The 17,946-nt window shown below is 32.0% G+C and overlaps 2 protein-coding genes across 2 annotated transcripts; one reads left to right on the top strand and one right to left on the bottom strand.

The window, feature by feature from the left end:
- Positions 1-2,261: 2,261 nt before the first annotated feature.
- LOC114370716 (NADH dehydrogenase [ubiquinone] flavoprotein 1, mitochondrial) lies at positions 2,262-7,069 on the top strand. The gene is made up of 3 exons (XM_028328111.1): positions 2,262-2,416; positions 3,173-4,644; positions 6,724-7,069. The coding sequence occupies exon 2, from the start codon at positions 3,184-3,186 to the stop codon at positions 4,630-4,632; it is 1,449 nt and encodes a 482-aa protein (XP_028183912.1). The 5' UTR covers positions 2,262-2,416; positions 3,173-3,183; the 3' UTR covers positions 4,633-4,644; positions 6,724-7,069.
- Positions 7,070-9,071: 2,002 nt separating this feature from the next.
- On the bottom strand, positions 9,072-14,408 carry LOC114370356 (protein NRT1/ PTR FAMILY 5.2-like). The gene is made up of 4 exons (XM_028327672.1): positions 14,223-14,408; positions 11,676-11,893; positions 10,502-11,067; positions 9,072-10,298 (listed from the first exon to the last, which is right to left on the bottom strand). The coding sequence occupies exons 1-4, from the start codon at positions 14,335-14,337 to the stop codon at positions 9,434-9,436; spliced, it is 1,764 nt and encodes a 587-aa protein (XP_028183473.1). The 5' UTR covers positions 14,338-14,408; the 3' UTR covers positions 9,072-9,433.
- Positions 14,409-17,946: the final 3,538 nt, after the last annotated feature.

The raw sequence follows: 17,946 nt of genomic DNA, 5'->3' as shown, positions 1-17,946 counted from the left end.
TTATTTTAATGAATGTTTTTTCCCCCATACATACAAGCCTAGAGATTGATTCCATGGCTACGTGCTTGGGTGGGATTATTTGTCAATTATGTTTATACAATGTTTGTGTAGGTTAAGAGACTAGTACTAGTAAGTATAACTTTGAAAATTGGATAGTTTAAGAACGGGTTAAAAATTGGTTGCTTGGTCATGAATTGGTAGAATTAGTGAAAATTACTCTCCTTTGACTTATACCTCATATTCACATGATTTGGGTATTTTTGAACCTTTGAGTCATAATTCTAAACTTAAAAGATGCTTAACTCAATTTCACTAATTTCAATAGGTTATCAACTAATGTGGCTAGCCTCATTGACTATCATAATTGATTGAGACACTAAATTGATTTGATTGTCTATATTGATTGATTGACAATAATTATTTATAGCATCCCATTTTTTGCTTGGTACACCCTATAATTTTCTAATATTTCATTTTTATTCTTCTTCCTCCTTTCTCCCACCACCTCCATTAGTTGTGCTTACCACCATCGCTTCCTTGAAACCACTGCAAGCCAAGATCGCCATCACCACAAGTCGCGCGACCACTTTGTCTTAGATCCATGCCCTCTGTCGCGTGCACAACAATGGCGTTGTCATCTACGATCTCCTTTCTCACTTTGTGCCTTGTCTCGCCTACCTTATCTTTGGCAAAGTCATTGCCCTTCTCGTTGCCTTCTACCACCCTTGCAACTGCTACATCCTTTACCTTGATCGAGACTCCTCCCTGGAAGAGTGGCAACTCCTCACCACCCGTCACCGTCCAAAAATTCCGCAATGTGAGGATCATCACCAAAGGCCAACCCTGTCACCTACCGCAACCCCACCATGGTCGTCCACACTTTCCACGTTCATGCTATTCCCTTGACCAAGAGTGATGATTGGGATTGTTCATTAATATCAATGCCTCTGATTACCCGCTTGTGATATATTACATATTGATCAATTTGAAATACATTTGTAGTACGGATTGCTCAATCCGTAATGTATCTTTTGTATTCTGAATCGATACAAATTGACCAATCCATAATACAAAAATATATATTATGGATTCATCAATCCATAATACAAAGATATAAAAGTTATTTTTGAGTATAGTGATTTATATTTGTTATAAAAATCAGTTATAAATGTAACCCAATATAAATTTTTTATCCAATACAAAAGCTATCTAACATTATTTTAACTCTTTTGTAAATGGAAAAAAAAAACTATTTTAACTCAAATTAATTCTAGATTGAGAATCAATTTCTCAATCTAAAATCAAATATACGAATATTTATCTGTAAAAAAAATATAAATATTTATCTAAAATTATACTAGTTGTTTTAATGTGATTTTGTATAACCAAATGTGAATCTAAATATAGAGTTGGAAGTTCTTTTATTTTTAGTATCCCTCCTTCTCACCATTCCTCCTATGGTGGAAAGTTGAAAGAATTCCTAAAATTTATTTTTGGATTTTTTCTTTAAACCGTTGTGAATTGTGTTGATCATTAAAAACTAGCCACTCCATAACAATGAACATCAAATAATATAAAAAATAAAAATATCAATTATTAAATTTTATTCAACAGACAACATAAAAAAAGTTTAATGGTGGCAGTATAAAGTTACTTTGCAATGTCATCCAATTATATATCATTGATGATATGAATTGGATGATGATAAAGTTATCATCGAGTGTTGTGCTACTTTACATCATCTAATGAGATGAGTATTGACAATAAAATACCTTTTTGTGTTATTTTGGTAAATTTATTCGATTGTTATTCTAGTATTGACTTCTCTTGATTTTAAATTCAGTTGTTACAAGTAAATATATTTATCGTATAGATTATAATTAAATGATGATATATAATTATTTTAACTGAAAATACATAATCTATCTTCTCATAAAAAAATTAATTGGAGTATTCACTTTAAAACATAAAACCCATTCATATTTGTTTATCAAAATTTAAATAACTTTAGAGTTTATATATATATATATATATATATATATATATATATAGTAATAATAAAAGATTATAAATAAAATTCATTTTTTAGAATACTGCTCCATACGAATAATATAATTTTATCTTCATAAAGAAAAAAGAAATAAAAGCATAGAGTTTGGTAGAATTTCGTTTTCGTCATAAAACTCACCCCTCTTTTTAGTTTCTACCATCAACCCTCTTTTTCCAAAAAATGCAACGTGGCTAAACAGAAGTCCAAAATCTAACCCAACACCAAAAATAAAAATAAATTAAAAACAAAAAAAAAAAAACAGAACAAGAGAAGGCAACCTGAGAGTAATAACGGAAGCAACCCACAAAAGCAGCACAAGAACACTCATCAGATCCCAGTGATCAATTCAATTTGCGTTCATCACTGGTACGTTCTCTTACATTTTCTTTTTTCTCATTCATTCCTTTTCTTCCAAAACCCAACAATATCGTAGCTCCTCAAATCTGTGCCCTAGTTTGTTTCTCTCCGATTTCAGCTCCGAACACACTCTTGGTTTCGATTCGCGTGCAGTGCAATCTGATTCTTGTTTTCCTTCTTCCCAGATTTCACAGATGCACAAGACTCATCACGTTTATTAGTCCTTCTGGGGGTTCAACAATTTTCCCGAAAGCCATTTAATTTTTTTTTTTTGTGAAATTATTGTGCCGATGAGTATTAAGATGAGCGCAAAATTGAATTTTTCTTTGTGGGTTTCTTTTATTTTTTTGGATGTGTTTTTGTTTATTGGACAAAACTTAGATGCAGTTCCTTAGGTGTATTTTTTGTGCTGTTCTCTAAGTTAGAGTTTTATCTTGATAATTTGAGTAAGAAGAGTTTGTATTAAAGGTCAACATAGATTACTGAGGTAAAACTGCAATTCAGATTGGAGAACAACTCCAAAAGTACCTATGCAATTGTACATATGTTTTGTCCTTGTATATATTTGTTTTGATTGTGCTGAATAGGGTTTGATTATGACTAATTGTAATTGGTGATTTGAAATCATGCTCTCGAGTAGTTCATATGCTTTCATGTTATTGGCTAGCCCCAAAGTTAATAGCCAATTTTATTCGATGGTGTATAGTTGTGGACAGTTTTGATTAACCCAAAATCATTTGTTCTAAAATTTGAAATTACTGTCAGGCAAGGCAAACATGAGGGGCATTCTTTCCGTAAGGACAGCCTTGGTTCAACATCATAGTGAGAAATTGGGCCTTGGTTTCAGAGTATTTAGCACTCAGGGTGCTTCCACTGCTAGTACCCCACAGCCGCCACCACCACCTCCTCCGCCGGAGAAAACCCATTTTGGTGGCCTTAAGGATGAGGACAGGATATTTACTAACTTATATGGGCTGCATGATCCTTTTCTCAAAGGTGCCATGAAACGTGGGGATTGGCATCGAACGAAAGATTTGGTAGTTAAGGGTACTGATTGGATTGTGAATGAAATGAAGAAGTCTGGCCTCCGTGGGCGTGGTGGTGCTGGTTTCCCTTCGGGTCTCAAATGGTCATTCATGCCAAAAGTATCTGACGGCCGCCCTTCATATCTTGTTGTTAATGCTGATGAAAGTGAACCTGGAACTTGCAAAGACAGGGAAATCATGCGGCATGACCCGCATAAATTGTTGGAAGGTTGCTTGATTGCTGGAGTGGGAATGAGGGCTAGTGCCGCTTACATCTACATCAGGGGTGAATATGTCAATGAACGTAAGAATCTCGAAAAGGCTAGGGAAGAGGCTTATGCTGCTGGTTTGTTGGGTAAGAATGCTTGTGGCTCAGGCTATGATTTTGATGTTCATATCCACTACGGTGCTGGAGCTTATATTTGTGGTGAGGAAACAGCCCTCTTGGAGAGCCTTGAAGGGAAACAAGGTAAACCAAGATTGAAGCCGCCTTTCCCAGCCAATGCTGGGTTGTATGGATGTCCTACCACTGTCACAAATGTGGAAACTGTGGCTGTGTCTCCAACCATTCTAAGGCGTGGACCTGAATGGTTTGCCAGTTTTGGTAGGAAGAACAATGCTGGGACAAAGTTGTTTTGTGTGTCAGGGCATGTGAACAAGCCTTGCACTGTTGAGGAGGAAATGAGTATTCCACTGAAGGAATTGATAGAGAGGCACTGTGGAGGTATTCGAGGAGGATGGGATAATCTACTTGCAGTGATTCCAGGAGGATCATCCGTTCCTCTGATTCCAAAGCATGTATGTGATGATATCTTGATGGATTATGATGCATTGAAGGCTGTTGGGACAGGGTTGGGGACTGCAGCTGTAATTGTGATGGATAAATCTACGGATGTTGTGGATGCTATTGCAAGGCTTTCCTATTTCTACAAGCATGAAAGCTGTGGGCAGTGCACCCCATGCAGAGAGGGGACTGGTTGGCTTTGGACGATCATGGAAAGAATGAAAGTTGGGAATGCCAAGTTAGAAGAAATTGATATGCTTCAGGAGTTGACTAAACAAATTGAAGGGCATACAATTTGTGCCTTGGGTGATGCTGCTGCATGGCCAGTGCAGGGTCTTATCAAGCATTTCAGGCCTGAGCTTGAGAGAAGGATTAGAGAGCATGCAGAAAGGGAGCTTCTGCAGGCCACTGGCTAGGCGTATACTAAGGTTGTTTCTTAACAGAGTTACACCCTTATTTTACCATTTCAATCATTTAAAAAACTTTATTTATTGAACTTCTCCTTATTTGCTGTTCAATCAGGCTTGAAAATGGTACATAAACATAAGGGTAAATAGATGAACAAATATTTTTACTCTCAAATTGATATAGTGGAGATGTTTGGAGAGGTACGAGAGACATGCTTAGACATGAGAATTGCACATGCAAACTAGATTGTTTTATTTATATATTTTTATTTTCTGGATTAAACCTGAAAAATAGGTTAGAACAGAGATCAGACAACAAAGGAAGAACACAGGACAAAGCCCCTCACTGAGAATAACCGCTCTCAATACACAATACACAGGCTTTTCTCTCTCAAACACACTCCATAAAAATTACCTACTGAATACTGAAACTGTCATGTCATGTACATATACTGCCACACAAATGCTAACTGCCTAAAGACACAAATACTACACAAACATAAATAATTCAGATAGGTAACATCCTAAACAACTGCCTAAAGACGCATCAGATAACTATTTAGAGCCAGTATGAAATTAATGCATAACCAGGTGTCTGAGAGCTGAACTTTAGTTGAACTTTAGTAGTATGTTATTCCAACGAAATGGTGGATGCTGAATATTTAGGTATTGTTGAAACCTCTTTTAAGGATGTTGCTTGTTAAATTAACTAGCTTAGAGAAAGTTTAAGTGTCTTGCTAATGAATGCTTAAAAGCAAAGATTTGCCAAAAGGAGTGGAAAGTTGTGCCTGGAACTTTTTATTCGGAGTAACTTGCACTCCCTTCCCTCGAGAGATAAATCTGTGCTATACTTTAGTTCATTTTAATGTAAGCAGACTTATGGAATTTTTTTTCTGTCTGTTGATATTGATATTATTGGGACTTTAGAAGATTTTAATGTAAGTAGGCTTATGGAAGATTTTGATAAATCTTTGGGACTTTAGAAGGTGAAATGAAAATTTTGGGTAAAGTCTTAAAGCTGATAATATAGGGGGTTTTTAAAATGTCATCTCATTTATAAAGTCCTCAAATCAATAAAAGGATGTTTCAATTAGTTGATGATGACATTGAAAGTTGTAGAGAATGGAGAACTGTCTCTAGGAGGCCCATTTACTGTTCCTTTCCACTACCGAGTGGCCTGTTTACATTAAAATGGACTTAAATGTAGTACATTTCATCTCTTAGAATAGGGGAGTGTACTTAACCTTTTAAATTTTGTGTTCTGTTTTTGATTGGTGCATATTATAACATGAAATTCCAATGAACTCATTTTGATTCAGTGACACATTTCCTTTATTTAGAGGCTTGGATTTCTTACGACTTGCATGTATGATCCAAGTATTTAAAGTCATATATGGCTGCATTTGATTTTGTTTTTCTTAGCTTTGATTTGCTAAAAGAATTATGTTTGTGTGGTATGCTTTAGTATCAATATGAATTCTAATATTCAAAGTTATTTGAGGATAACATTTGTAGTACATTATGATGGATTTGCCTCATAATGCAAGAAAATGTATAGAGTGAGAAAGTAAAGGTATCTACCCTTAATTTGTATCAAATCACTTGTAAACTTAACCCTCTTTGTATCAAGAGTGAACACATACCTTTACTTTCTCACTATCACTTTGCACATTTTGTCATAGAGACCAGCCTAATCCCATTAAAATTTCAATTTTTTTTTTCTGTGCTAGAGTTTGATATGGGTGCTGCTTTTATCCTCTTTTTTGCTACTGTTTATGTTGTATAGTTTTTTTACATATGAGATTGAGCAGCTTGTTGATCTGCAAGGTTAACCTGAAAATAATGCTAGGTTCATATCTTTAAATGTTGACAAGCATCTTTGCCATTGACTTTGCTTTAGATTGATTCCATCTAAATCTAAATATATAAATATGAAAAAAAACTTATACTTAAATTCATTAACTATGCTGAAAATTTTCATCTTTGCAATGGAAGATGTCTGATTGTATGTCTGACTGTTCTTTCCATATGAACTGTACTGGTATTAATAACATGAAAATGTGCAAATTTTCATCCAAATTTTCATTACTGATTGTGTAGGGGTGTGACTGTACTGGTGGATAGCAAGAGTCAGAATAAGACAGTGCCAGTCATTTTGGAATGATAGGTGGCTCAGGTTACTGCAGCTTTATCGCTACTTCTGTTTTCTTTTATGCTGCAGCAATTATGGCTGGACCATACCTGGGAAACCATTTGGGCGAGTTTAAACTGTGTACCTACATTTTCGTGTAATTTGTTAATAATATCTGTATACTGTTATTAATTTTGAAAAACAATTCATGATTATATGCATGTTATCAAGTGAATGATGAGGGATGATGTCTACTGGATAACCTAACTTATTTGTGATTGAATTATTCATTTGGAATAACTTTTTAGAAGGACATGTTATTGTTCAAAAACCATCCTCGACTTGCTTGTATGAAGTCTGTTGATCCATGCATGGGCTAAAAGCCTAAAACATGTCAATACTTCATAATTTTCAGCTAGTTTTATGATCTTGGTACCAAGGTCATTTGCTTATTTCTTTTACGGCTTTACTATTTTTTTAGTTCTTAAACTTTCCAGGATTTCTGTTTTTATTAGTCCCCTGAACTTTTTTTTGACTTGTTCCTAAGATTTTAAGGGACATTGACCAGCAAAAAAGAAGTTAAGGGATTAAAAATATAGTCAATCCTTCTTTTACCATGCAAGAGGCATATATGCCCTTCCAAGGATCTTAAGTGTGTTTCCAATCCACTAGTGTTTCTCAGCCCTTCTTTGAATACTTCATCCAATTTGCTTTGTTGTGATTTTACTACACTTTATACTAATAGCTGCCAAAATTCTACCTAACTTTAGGTGTTCTTGTTCTGATAGCATATTATTGACCATTTTTTATTATGAGTTTTGTTTTTTTTTTTTTCCACATTATTCTCTTATGTGGTTGTTATTTATACGTCTGGGCTATACCTGTTGTTAAACCAAAACAAGCGCACAATGCTCAGTTTAAACGTTTAGATTGTCAAGCAAACGCAACTTTTGACAAGCTATATTGTAAATTTTTTTGTGTATCAATATGTTGTAAGATTTGATACCTAATCTTAAGAATTTATTATCGAATTTCATTTACGCCAAACATATTTATAACTGAACTGATGGGCTATATGCTAGTTCATAGGTTAATGGGAAAGGAAAATTGAGAGAAATATTTTGTGAATTGCTCTAGTTTACATTGAGAATAAATGCAAGTTATTTTTACAAGGCTACTAAAAATACTTCTATTTGTAACATGTTTGCTGCAATTTAATGTCCAAGACGACTTTACAATTTCGTAAGATTACGAGTCGGAATAATTTTGACATAATTTGGTAGTATAACTATCCCTTGTTATTTTGTGCCTGAAATTTAAAACTAAAATTAGGTCAAACTCGAACTTACCGCCATTCAAGTAAGTGTTTAGACTTAAAAGTATGTAGTATTTATGGGTGAAAAGATTAATATAGACAGAATATTTTTTCTTCAGTCACTCTTACCATTCTTGCATTCTATTCTTAATGATAAATTGATTTGAATGATTCCTTAGATGCGTTTGTTGCACGAAATTATCTTGTATCTCTGGGAATATGAAGGTAAGAATGTTTACTTCCATATTTGTTAAGACTTAAGAGGTTATCAGAAAATATTTTTCGGAATCTTTTATTCCCACAAAAATTGTATATCCATGTTTACAAATATTTTATTCTCCTGCCAATGGGGTGAAAAAGTTATATTCTCATGAGAATGTAAGGAATTATTTTCTAACTTCACTATAACTTCCATTTTTACTCTTTATTTTTTATTTTAAAACTTTAAAAATATTTCTAGCAATGTTAAAAGTTAAACAAACACATTTTTATATATGGTAAGGAATAACATTTTCAGTAACAATATTTCTAAGGATATGATTTCCGAGGATGCAAGATGATTTCTTGAAACAAACATCTCCTTAGAGATAAGAGATTCAGTATAGACATTCATGGAGCTATGCTGAATGGTTAGCGAATTCCAGCATTACAGATAAGAGTTTGGCTACGAAGACATTTCTCATCCTGTAGTGAAATGTTGGCTTCATCACAAACTTAGTTATATTGTGCTGTTACGTCCTCCTGAGTAGTTACTTATACTTTTTAGTTCTTTCTTTGTATTTTTTTGCTTTTTATTCTCTACTATTTTTTTATATCTTTAATGTATACACAGACAAAAAACTTTTTCCATTCTCTCTGAACCTATAAAAGCCAGATTTGATACCAATTTAGTCCTAAAAGCAACTCGCATAAACTGATTTAATTGTTTTTATTACATGGAGCAGATGGAGAATACTAAACTTTTACACAGTAGTTGAAGATGCAAAATTTCATGGACATTCATTTAGCTATACTCCTTTCTCCAATTTTGTTTTTCTGTCAAATATTCAATGTAACATCTCTACAATTGTGAACAATGTAATGCAAAATGATCACACTCAAACAACTTAATGAACATAACCAAACCATCCCTAAGTTCTATATCAATTCTGACACTTAGAGCAGTTACTATGTCCTCTCCCACTTTCCAATTTCTAATCAACTAGGGAAATATTTTGTGGACACTCCAAATCTCATCTACACCTAGAGAGAGAGATAAAAATAGAAGAGTGAAAAGCGATAAATATAGTAGGTCTTTAAATAGGTATTTACAATATTAAGATGTCCATATATCAATGTCCAATCAACTAATCACTTGGAACCACTTAGTTTGACGCATTAGCTGTCTTCTCCTTCAGTTCTTGTGCAAGTACATCTATGGAATCTGAAATTTCAGCTCTATAAACAAAGTACTTTGTAACAATCATGAAGAAGATCAAATTCAGTAAGTTTAGAACTGCGAAAAATGCATAGTAGTAATCAAAATGAGAAGCATTCAGGTTGTTCAAAATCCATCCTTTGTGGCCATGTTTCTGAGTGATGTGTGAAACTGTGGAAAGAAGAAAAGTGCTAATGAAACTCCCAAGGCCTACTGTAGTAATGGAATATGAAGTTCCAAGGCTCTTCATGCTTTCTGGTGCTTGGTCATAGAAGAACTCAATTTTGGAAACCTCTAAGAAGGCTTCACCCAATCCCATAAGTATGAATTGAGGAGCCAAAATGAGTATGCTCAAAGGAACTTGTCCTCCGTTTTCAACTAGTCCATGTTCTTTGGCCACTTTAAGTCTATATCTTTCGGTCATAGATGCAACTATCATAGTCACTATGTGAATCGTGATTCCTATGCCCATTCTTTGAAGAAGTGTGATCCCTCGGGGGTTCTTAGTCAATCTTTGCATAATCTTGACGAAGACACGGTCATAGAGTATAACGCATACAAGCATGGTGAAAGATGTAAACGCAATCAAACTTGCAGGGGGAATGTTGAATCTGCCAATGTGTCTGTCAAGAGTAACTCCTTGCTTTACAAAAAGGGTATTTGTCTGAGCAAGCATCGTACTAGGAATAAATGTAGCAACCCAGATGGGGATCATCCTTAGGATTTGTTTTGTTTCCTCTACTTGAGTAACTGTGCATAGCATCCATTCACTAGTACTTGAACTAGTTTTGGCACAAGCCTTGTTGAGGAACCTGCATGTGTACTTGTGAACATAACAACATTTCATAGTAAAAAAATCACACATCAAATAGATGATATAAAATTTCAACCGATCCAATAAAACTTAATAGATTTTGGATGAGAAATTTATTGTCGAGCAGTGTGAAATTGTTTTAGAAAACAGATTTTAAAATAAATAAAAAATTGAGAATAGAATCAAAGAGGCTCTTAGTACCTCAATGTTGGAGTGGAACTAATCCTGAATTTCCCTTTATTTGTATACTCTTGCTCATCAAGCTCATATAGTTCTGTAGAGTCAATAGGAACAGCTACAGTACTTTTCCTCAAAGCAGCCACTATAACCTTGGCAATTCTAGTGAAGGAACTCCCTGAGGCCAATCTATGTCTATAGAGGGGTGTGCCTGCCAAGAATGTGATGAATGCTATAGCAAGCGCTATAGTTGGAATTCCATAACCAAGAGCCCACCCAACATTGTCTTGTATGTATACTAGAACTGTGAATGAGAAAAGGGTCCCAATGAAGATGCTGGAAAACCACCAGTTGAAGAATGAGAGCTTATATGCCTTTTCTTTGGGGTCAAAATCATCAAATTGGTCAGCACCAATGGTTGAAATGTTGGGCTTTGTTCCACCAGCTCCCACTGATAAGATGTATAGAGCACCATAGAACACTGCTAACTGTAGTGTGGAGGCTTTCTTGCATTTTGTCAGATCCAATTCATGGCACTCAGGAGGCTGTAGGCTTTTAAGGGAAACTGATAGTGTAAGCAGACACATACCCTGCCAATGCCATTACACATAAATTTTTCAACCAAGCCAAAAGAATTAACTATTTAGCATGACAATTTAGGCTATGTTTTTTAAGTTTCAAAAGTAAAACTAAAAACAGCATTTTCTTTGGTTTTCAGTTGGAGTTGCTTGTAAACTGAGTTTTGTCTCAATCTTGCTTTTAAACTTGGTTTGAAATAGAAGAAAAGGAAATATTGCTTTTGCAAATGAAAGTTTATTCAAACTTAAGTTTATAAACTTTAATCCAGACATGCGCTTATCTAAACACAATTCTAAGATTGGTTGACTCATAATCATCTCTTTATTATAATTGATAAATAACTTTTTTTCTTTCAATTTAGTTGCAATTTTCTATTTATGCAAATAATTTTATACTAACACAAAAACTACCACATATAAAATAATTTTTATATTTTAACAGCGAAGAACTAATTAACATGCACTCAAAAAGATTGGTGTAATTTTCACAAATTTGGACATACAGTAATTCATCTAGTCATGGCAGGATTGGCTTTGACCTTGATAATGATATTGATATGCATATCAGCATGTATCCTTACCAATGTGACAAGTGAATTCAAGTGTGTAGAAAAACATACCAATAGATAGATAAGAGAGGCAATGACAAAAGTCCAATAGCGGCCAAGGTGAGCATCAGCAATATAGGCACCTAATATGGGAGTTATATAAGTAGTGCCAACCCAATTGTTTACATTGTTGGAAGCAGTGACAGTGCCTTGGTGAAGCTTCCTTGTTAGATACAGGACCAAGTTTGATGATATCCCATAATAAGTCATTCTTTCGAATACCTCATACACTGCAAGTCACATTTCATGAGTTTATTCAACCAAATCAAATCAATTCATTGGGCAATAAGATTTGTACATGTTACAACCTTATGAGTAACACATATGACATTGTTTTATGCATGAAAGAATGCACATATAGCACCTTGTGTTTGTTTTACTTTAAGATATAATTTATTTTGGGTGAATAAAAGTGGTACAATTGGGGACACATTCACAATACCACTCGATAGAGGTACTAATGGCAAGATGGAGTTGTCAATATAGACTTATCATGAAAATTATTATATAGTTCTGAACAATAAGTAATTCTATCAAATTACACTAACTCAATTAGTTCCTAGGTGTCAAAAAAATATTTTCAGAAAAAATTGTCCACCAAGCGGAGAAATAAAAGTAAGAAAAATTCCTAACGATTTATGGCGATCAATAAGCTTATTATTATTATTATTATTAATGCTTCACAATCTTACCATGAAAAGAAGAGAAGCCATTTTTTGAACAAAACTTTGAGGTCAATATCATTTATTTCAATGATCCATACTAAACTTTAATGTCAATCCTTAACGTGCGAGTTATTGATATGCAACTCTAAATTTTTATTAAATAAATCTTCAAAAGTACTAATGATTTTACACTTAAATTTTATCCTAATATTTTACTTCTCTAAAACAAGTTGTTTTAACTTTTTTACTATAAAAAATACTATTATTTATTTAACTTTTTTACTTTATTGATATTTTTGCTCCCATGCCCCATCGTTGTTCTCATTTGTTTGGAAACTAGTTTACTACTATTTCTTATCATCATTACATGATTTATTTCCCCTTAATATTATTTTATTTTAAAAATTAAGCTAATATTGATCAAGTGTTCAATTTTTTTATCAAACAATATTTTATTTTTCAATGCAATTTGACTATACTTTTTTTGCTGCCGGGGAAAAGAAATCAGATTGACTATACGTTATCTCTATTAGTTGATTAGTATTTTTACCAATACTAAAACCTTACCGATTATACTATAGTGACTATTTAATATTTAATAACTTCATGATTATTATGCGTGAACCTACAATATTATTTTTAAATAGGAATTTATTATATATGATAGAGTAAATTACACAAATCTTTCTAAGTTTGTTTTCACACATTGCTTTTACGGCCCCTTCCGTCAACGCCATCAGGCGACGAAAATAAAGAAAAAGTCATTTAGGGAAAAAATACATTAAAACTCATTTGAGATTTTTGTTTGAGAAAAAAAAAACTCTTTTGAGATGTACATGGCTCCTTTCTGTTCATACATTAAATGACGTCAATTAGTGTGGGGACACAATGTAACATTTGGTGAGTATTTAGAAGTTTTTTTTTGTAGGCATTGAAAATCGAAGAAAAATTTATGTAATTTCATCAAGGAGAGATTTGTGTAATTTAAATTTTAAAAAAGTATAACATACATAAAATTCTAATATACTCTTGTCTAATTTTTTTAATAGAATATTTTAATAAATTATGTTATATATATATATATATATATATTATTTATCTAAGGAAATAAAAAATAATATCAAATTTAGTTTACAATAAATTGTTATAATTTAAGTATTCTGCTTAAGCAAACTATACCCCTTCACTACGTTATATATTTTAGAACAAGTTGAATTGCAACTTGAACTTACATAAATCAATTTAAATTCTATCGATAAGATATGCCAAAACATGTTCACATTCAGCCTAAACCAAAGTCAATGGAAGGAAGTTGGAAACTAATTTCTAACAGGGGCTTTGTTATTCTCACCCCTTTCTCATTCTTACATCCTATCTTTCTTTTTTTTTTTTTTCAATTAAAATTCCTATTTTACCCCTTTCCTCACACCGCTTCCCATTCTCTTGCCTTCCACATACAATCCCTCTAATATACTCTTCGTTTTATTTTATTTTTATTAAGTTACACAACAAAATTATCAAAGAGGTGAATCAATTGGTGTGGCTTAATCAAACATCTCGAGTTCAAATGCTAGATAATGCATATGCAAATTTATCGTCTATTTCAATATAATTAGTCTTGTTAAAATACTCAACAAAAACACGTACGTTGTATCTAAAATAAATTAGATAAGATACATGGATGAAAATATTGTTGTGTCTCACGGTATCTTCAAGAACTTAACATTGGATCATATTACTAGAGGGAGATATGCGTATTCTACTCCCATGTGAAGCTGAATCAAAAGATTCAATGGAAAATGAAAAATAAAATAAAATCTTATATTAAAAATGACCATAGAATAAAAAAATATTAAAAAAGACTATAGATTAATGGGAAAGATAGAAAGATTACCAAGAAGCAAAGAGCATGCTTTCCAACCACCTCTTTTAGATTTGAGAACAGGTTTTCCTTTGAGATCTACAGTTCCATCTTGTACATATTTACTCATAGTCTTTCCTTTTTCCATAGAAAAAAAAAAATCTTTCAAAGGAGCAATTATATGTGTTTGGCTTTGCCTCTGCGGAGTCTCTGTTTGCCTATATATAAATTCAGGACAAAATTAACTTTTTCTAAGCTTTGAACCCAACCACTACAGAGAAGACTTCATGTTTTAGTGGTAAAATTTTCTCTTCCTTGTAGTCTACCCACCAATAATTAAATATCACTATAAAGTAATTTAAAGAAAAAAGAAACAAAATTCTTAATTTGTAATTAATAACTTCTTTTCTCTAAAGTATTTTTTAATTTGACCACCAATAAATGCAGTTAAAGCTCTAAATCTAAAAAAAAATAAAAAATTATTGCATTTACGTTTATTCGTCGTATATAGTTAATTCTTTTCACTTTTGTTTCTTCAAAATTCATAACGTCTTCAGTGGGAAATTGTGTCCTTATAATTATAAAAACAATAATCTTTAAGTGAGAAAAAAGCCTCTCATAGTCATATTTGACGGTGGAAATTGGATGATCATATTCGGGAACCTCGCCCACCGTATTTTGGACAAAAGGGTTTACTCTCTTTAATTTATAGAACGGTTAAATATGTTGCAAATAAAGGTCATGTTCCAAATCATTAAATTAGAGAATTAAACTTTTGATAAAATAAATTAGGAAAACCAAATTCATAGTTTTATAATAAAATTATTAAAATTGATAGTTTTTGAATTAATTATGAAAATGGGTAAAGTGGTCAATCCATCATTTGCCTAGAATAAGTAATTAATTATTATCATTTGGACATCCAACTTTGTAGAAATAAATCCAGCATTAACTAAGATAAAATTGAGTGGGAATTCTGTTCTTCTTTTTCACTTTCATCACACTATCTGTCTACATAGGGCAGTTTTTCTGACTCCTCTCAAATTCTCACTCATATGTTATCATAAGTCCAGAGACGTGTTTAAATCACACACACTTAATTGCTGAAATCCTTTTTCAAATCAAGAATCCAATTCTTCTCATTCTTTTCTTTTCCTTATTATGGAAAAAAGTGCACCTCATGATGGACTCAGAAATTTCACCAACCAAACCACCTTCTTTGAATCTATGTAAGAAATTTTCTTGCATGCCATATATCAACAGTATCGTGATGAACAAATGCCAACCAACCCCAATAACTCATCATCATCTCCATTGTTAAAGGATTCTATAAAGAATATATACCATATATGTTACGAACTACTGGTACAAATTAATTAGCAGAACGTGCAAGAAGGAATATTTCTTTATATATGGTCTAACAGATTTAGGCAACTTGCACTCCCCTTTTCTTACTCGTTTTAATTTTCAGGTATTTGTTACTTATTTTAACATTCTTTTATTTTAAACACTTCCTTAACGTCTCCTATTTCTCTCGATCTATTTCGTCTTATCATACTTTTATTTGTTTTTCTCTCACGTACCAGTTATTGAATAGAATTTGAGTGTCCAACTATATTTTTTCTTGTTATTTCTTGAGCGATAATTATTATTTCTTGAATCAGTTAATATAGAATTTTTTGAGAAATGCTAGAAATATATATATATATATATATATATATATATATATATAATCTTTTAATGCATTTTCTTTCAATAAATTTTAATTAATAATAAATTATGTGCTAGAAGGAATGCATTAGAAAGTGTTTTGCTAACACTTTTTTTATTTCTTTCATTGCCTAAGATATAAAATTAATATTTGAAAATGTAATTAGGATTTGTGATTAATCAATTAATGTATGTTTTAATTTATTTTTTATATTAGGATGAGGATCTTACCATATTACTAGAATTTATTCCAAATATAGTAATATTAAGATTTGTAGTAATTAAAATTTGTTCCATTTATTTAAATTTGCTTCTTATTACTTGTTTATGTATATCATATTTTCCTATAAACAAAAATTTATGTAATTAAAAAACATTTAGTTCTTTATGCATGCCATATTTTCCTATAAATAAAAAATTATATAATACAAAATATGAAAAATGTTTGCAACACATAGTCTCAAGAAGCGAAGAGCATGCTTTCCAACCACTTCTTTTAGATTTGAGAACAGATTTTTCTTTGAGATCCATGGTTCCATCTCGGACATACTCACTTATAATCTTTCCTTTTTCCATTAAAATTTTTTTTTTCAAAGGAACAATTATATGTTTGGCTTTATGTCTGCGGAGCAATTATATGTGTTTGGCTTTCGAAGGAGCAAACACATATAATTGTTCCTTAGAAAGATTTTTTTTTTTTATGAAAAAAGGAAAGATTGTGAGTAAGTATATATTTACAAGATGTAACTGTGGATCTCAAAGGAAAATCTGTTCTCAAATCTAAAAGAGGTGGTTGGAAAGGATGCTCTTTGCTTCTTGGTAATCTTTCTATCTTTCCCTTTAATCTATAGTCTTTTTTAATATTTTTTTATTCTATGGTCGTTTTTCATTTTCCATTGAATCTTTTGATTCAGCTTCACATGGGAGTAGAATAGGCATATCCCCTCTAGTAATATGATCCAACGTTAAGTTCTTGAAGATGCCGTGACCTTTAATATTTTGAAAGGAGTATTTTTATCTAAAAAAAATTAGATAAGATACATCGATCAAACTATCATTGTCTCAAATAATTAAATTAGAGAATTAAACTTTTGATAAAATAAATTAGGAAAACCAAATTCATAAAATTATTAAAATTGATAGTTTTTGAATTAATTATGAAAATGGATAAAGTGGCCAATCCATCATTTGCCTAGAATTGACGCGTTATAAGTAACTATCCATAATACTTACATATATAATAATGATCTCAATATTTTATAATATATTAACCAAACGATTGTATTGTATCATGTGTTACATATTTACTGAATTAATATAACATTTTCAGAGAGTCAGAGCACATAACATTTTTTTGGGTATTATGAAACCAATTTAAGATTTTTTTTTTGACTGAAAAACCAATTTAAGATCTTGAGCATATTACCTAAATTCTTTTTAGTGGGTTGGCGAATACATTTTTTTTTTTAAATGAGAATACATAATATGGAGTCTTTAATTAATTATTATCATTTGGACATCCAACTTTTTAGAAATAAATCTAGCATCAACTAAGATAAAATTGAGTGGGAAATCCGTTGGGGGAATTCTGTTCTTCTTTTTCACTTTCATCACACTATCTGTCTATATAGGGCACAGCTTTTCTGATTCCTCTCATCACATACACAACAAATTCTCACTCATATGTTATCATCAAGTCCAGAGACGTGTCTAAATCACACACACTTAATTGCTGAAATCCTTTTTCACATCAAGAACCCTATTCCTCTCATTCTTTTCTTTTCTTTTCCTTATTATGGAAAAAAGTGCACCTCATGATCGACTCAGAAAATATTTTTACAACAACTTCTTTATATATAAGCTAAGAAATAAACTTATTTTCAAGGAATAAAATATTACTTATTTTATTAAAAACTAAAAAAAAAGCATCTTTTTTAAAATAAGCTTAAATAAACTCACACGATATTTTCTCAAACTTTGTTTATAGTCTTGCACTTTTCTCAACTAGGTGAGATTATGTTGTACAACTATAAAGGAAAAAGAAATA

Source organism: Glycine soja, chromosome 10 (genome assembly GCF_004193775.1).
Source record: "Glycine soja cultivar W05 chromosome 10, ASM419377v2, whole genome shotgun sequence".
NCBI lineage: Eukaryota > Viridiplantae > Streptophyta > Magnoliopsida > Fabales > Fabaceae > Glycine > Glycine soja.
Note: the sequence above shows the minus strand (reverse complement) of the source record. Positions and strands in the feature narration are given on the sequence as shown.

Excerpts from the sequence above, each read along its gene's own strand:
- LOC114370356 (XM_028327672.1), bottom strand. The coding sequence starts at position 14,337 with ATGGAAAAAGGAAAGACTATGAGTAAATATGTACAAGATGGAACTGTA. Across the intron at positions 11,068-11,675 it reads CCTCTCTTATCTATCTATTG|GGTATGTGTCTGCTTACACT; the intron begins GTATGTTTTTCT and ends TGGCATTGGCAG. Across the intron at positions 10,299-10,501 it reads AGTTCCACTCCAACATTGAG|GTTCCTCAACAAGGCTTGTG; the intron begins GTACTAAGAGCC and ends GTACACATGCAG.
- LOC114370716 (XM_028328111.1), top strand. The coding sequence starts at position 3,184 with ATGAGGGGCATTCTTTCCGTAAGGACAGCCTTGGTTCAACATCATAGT.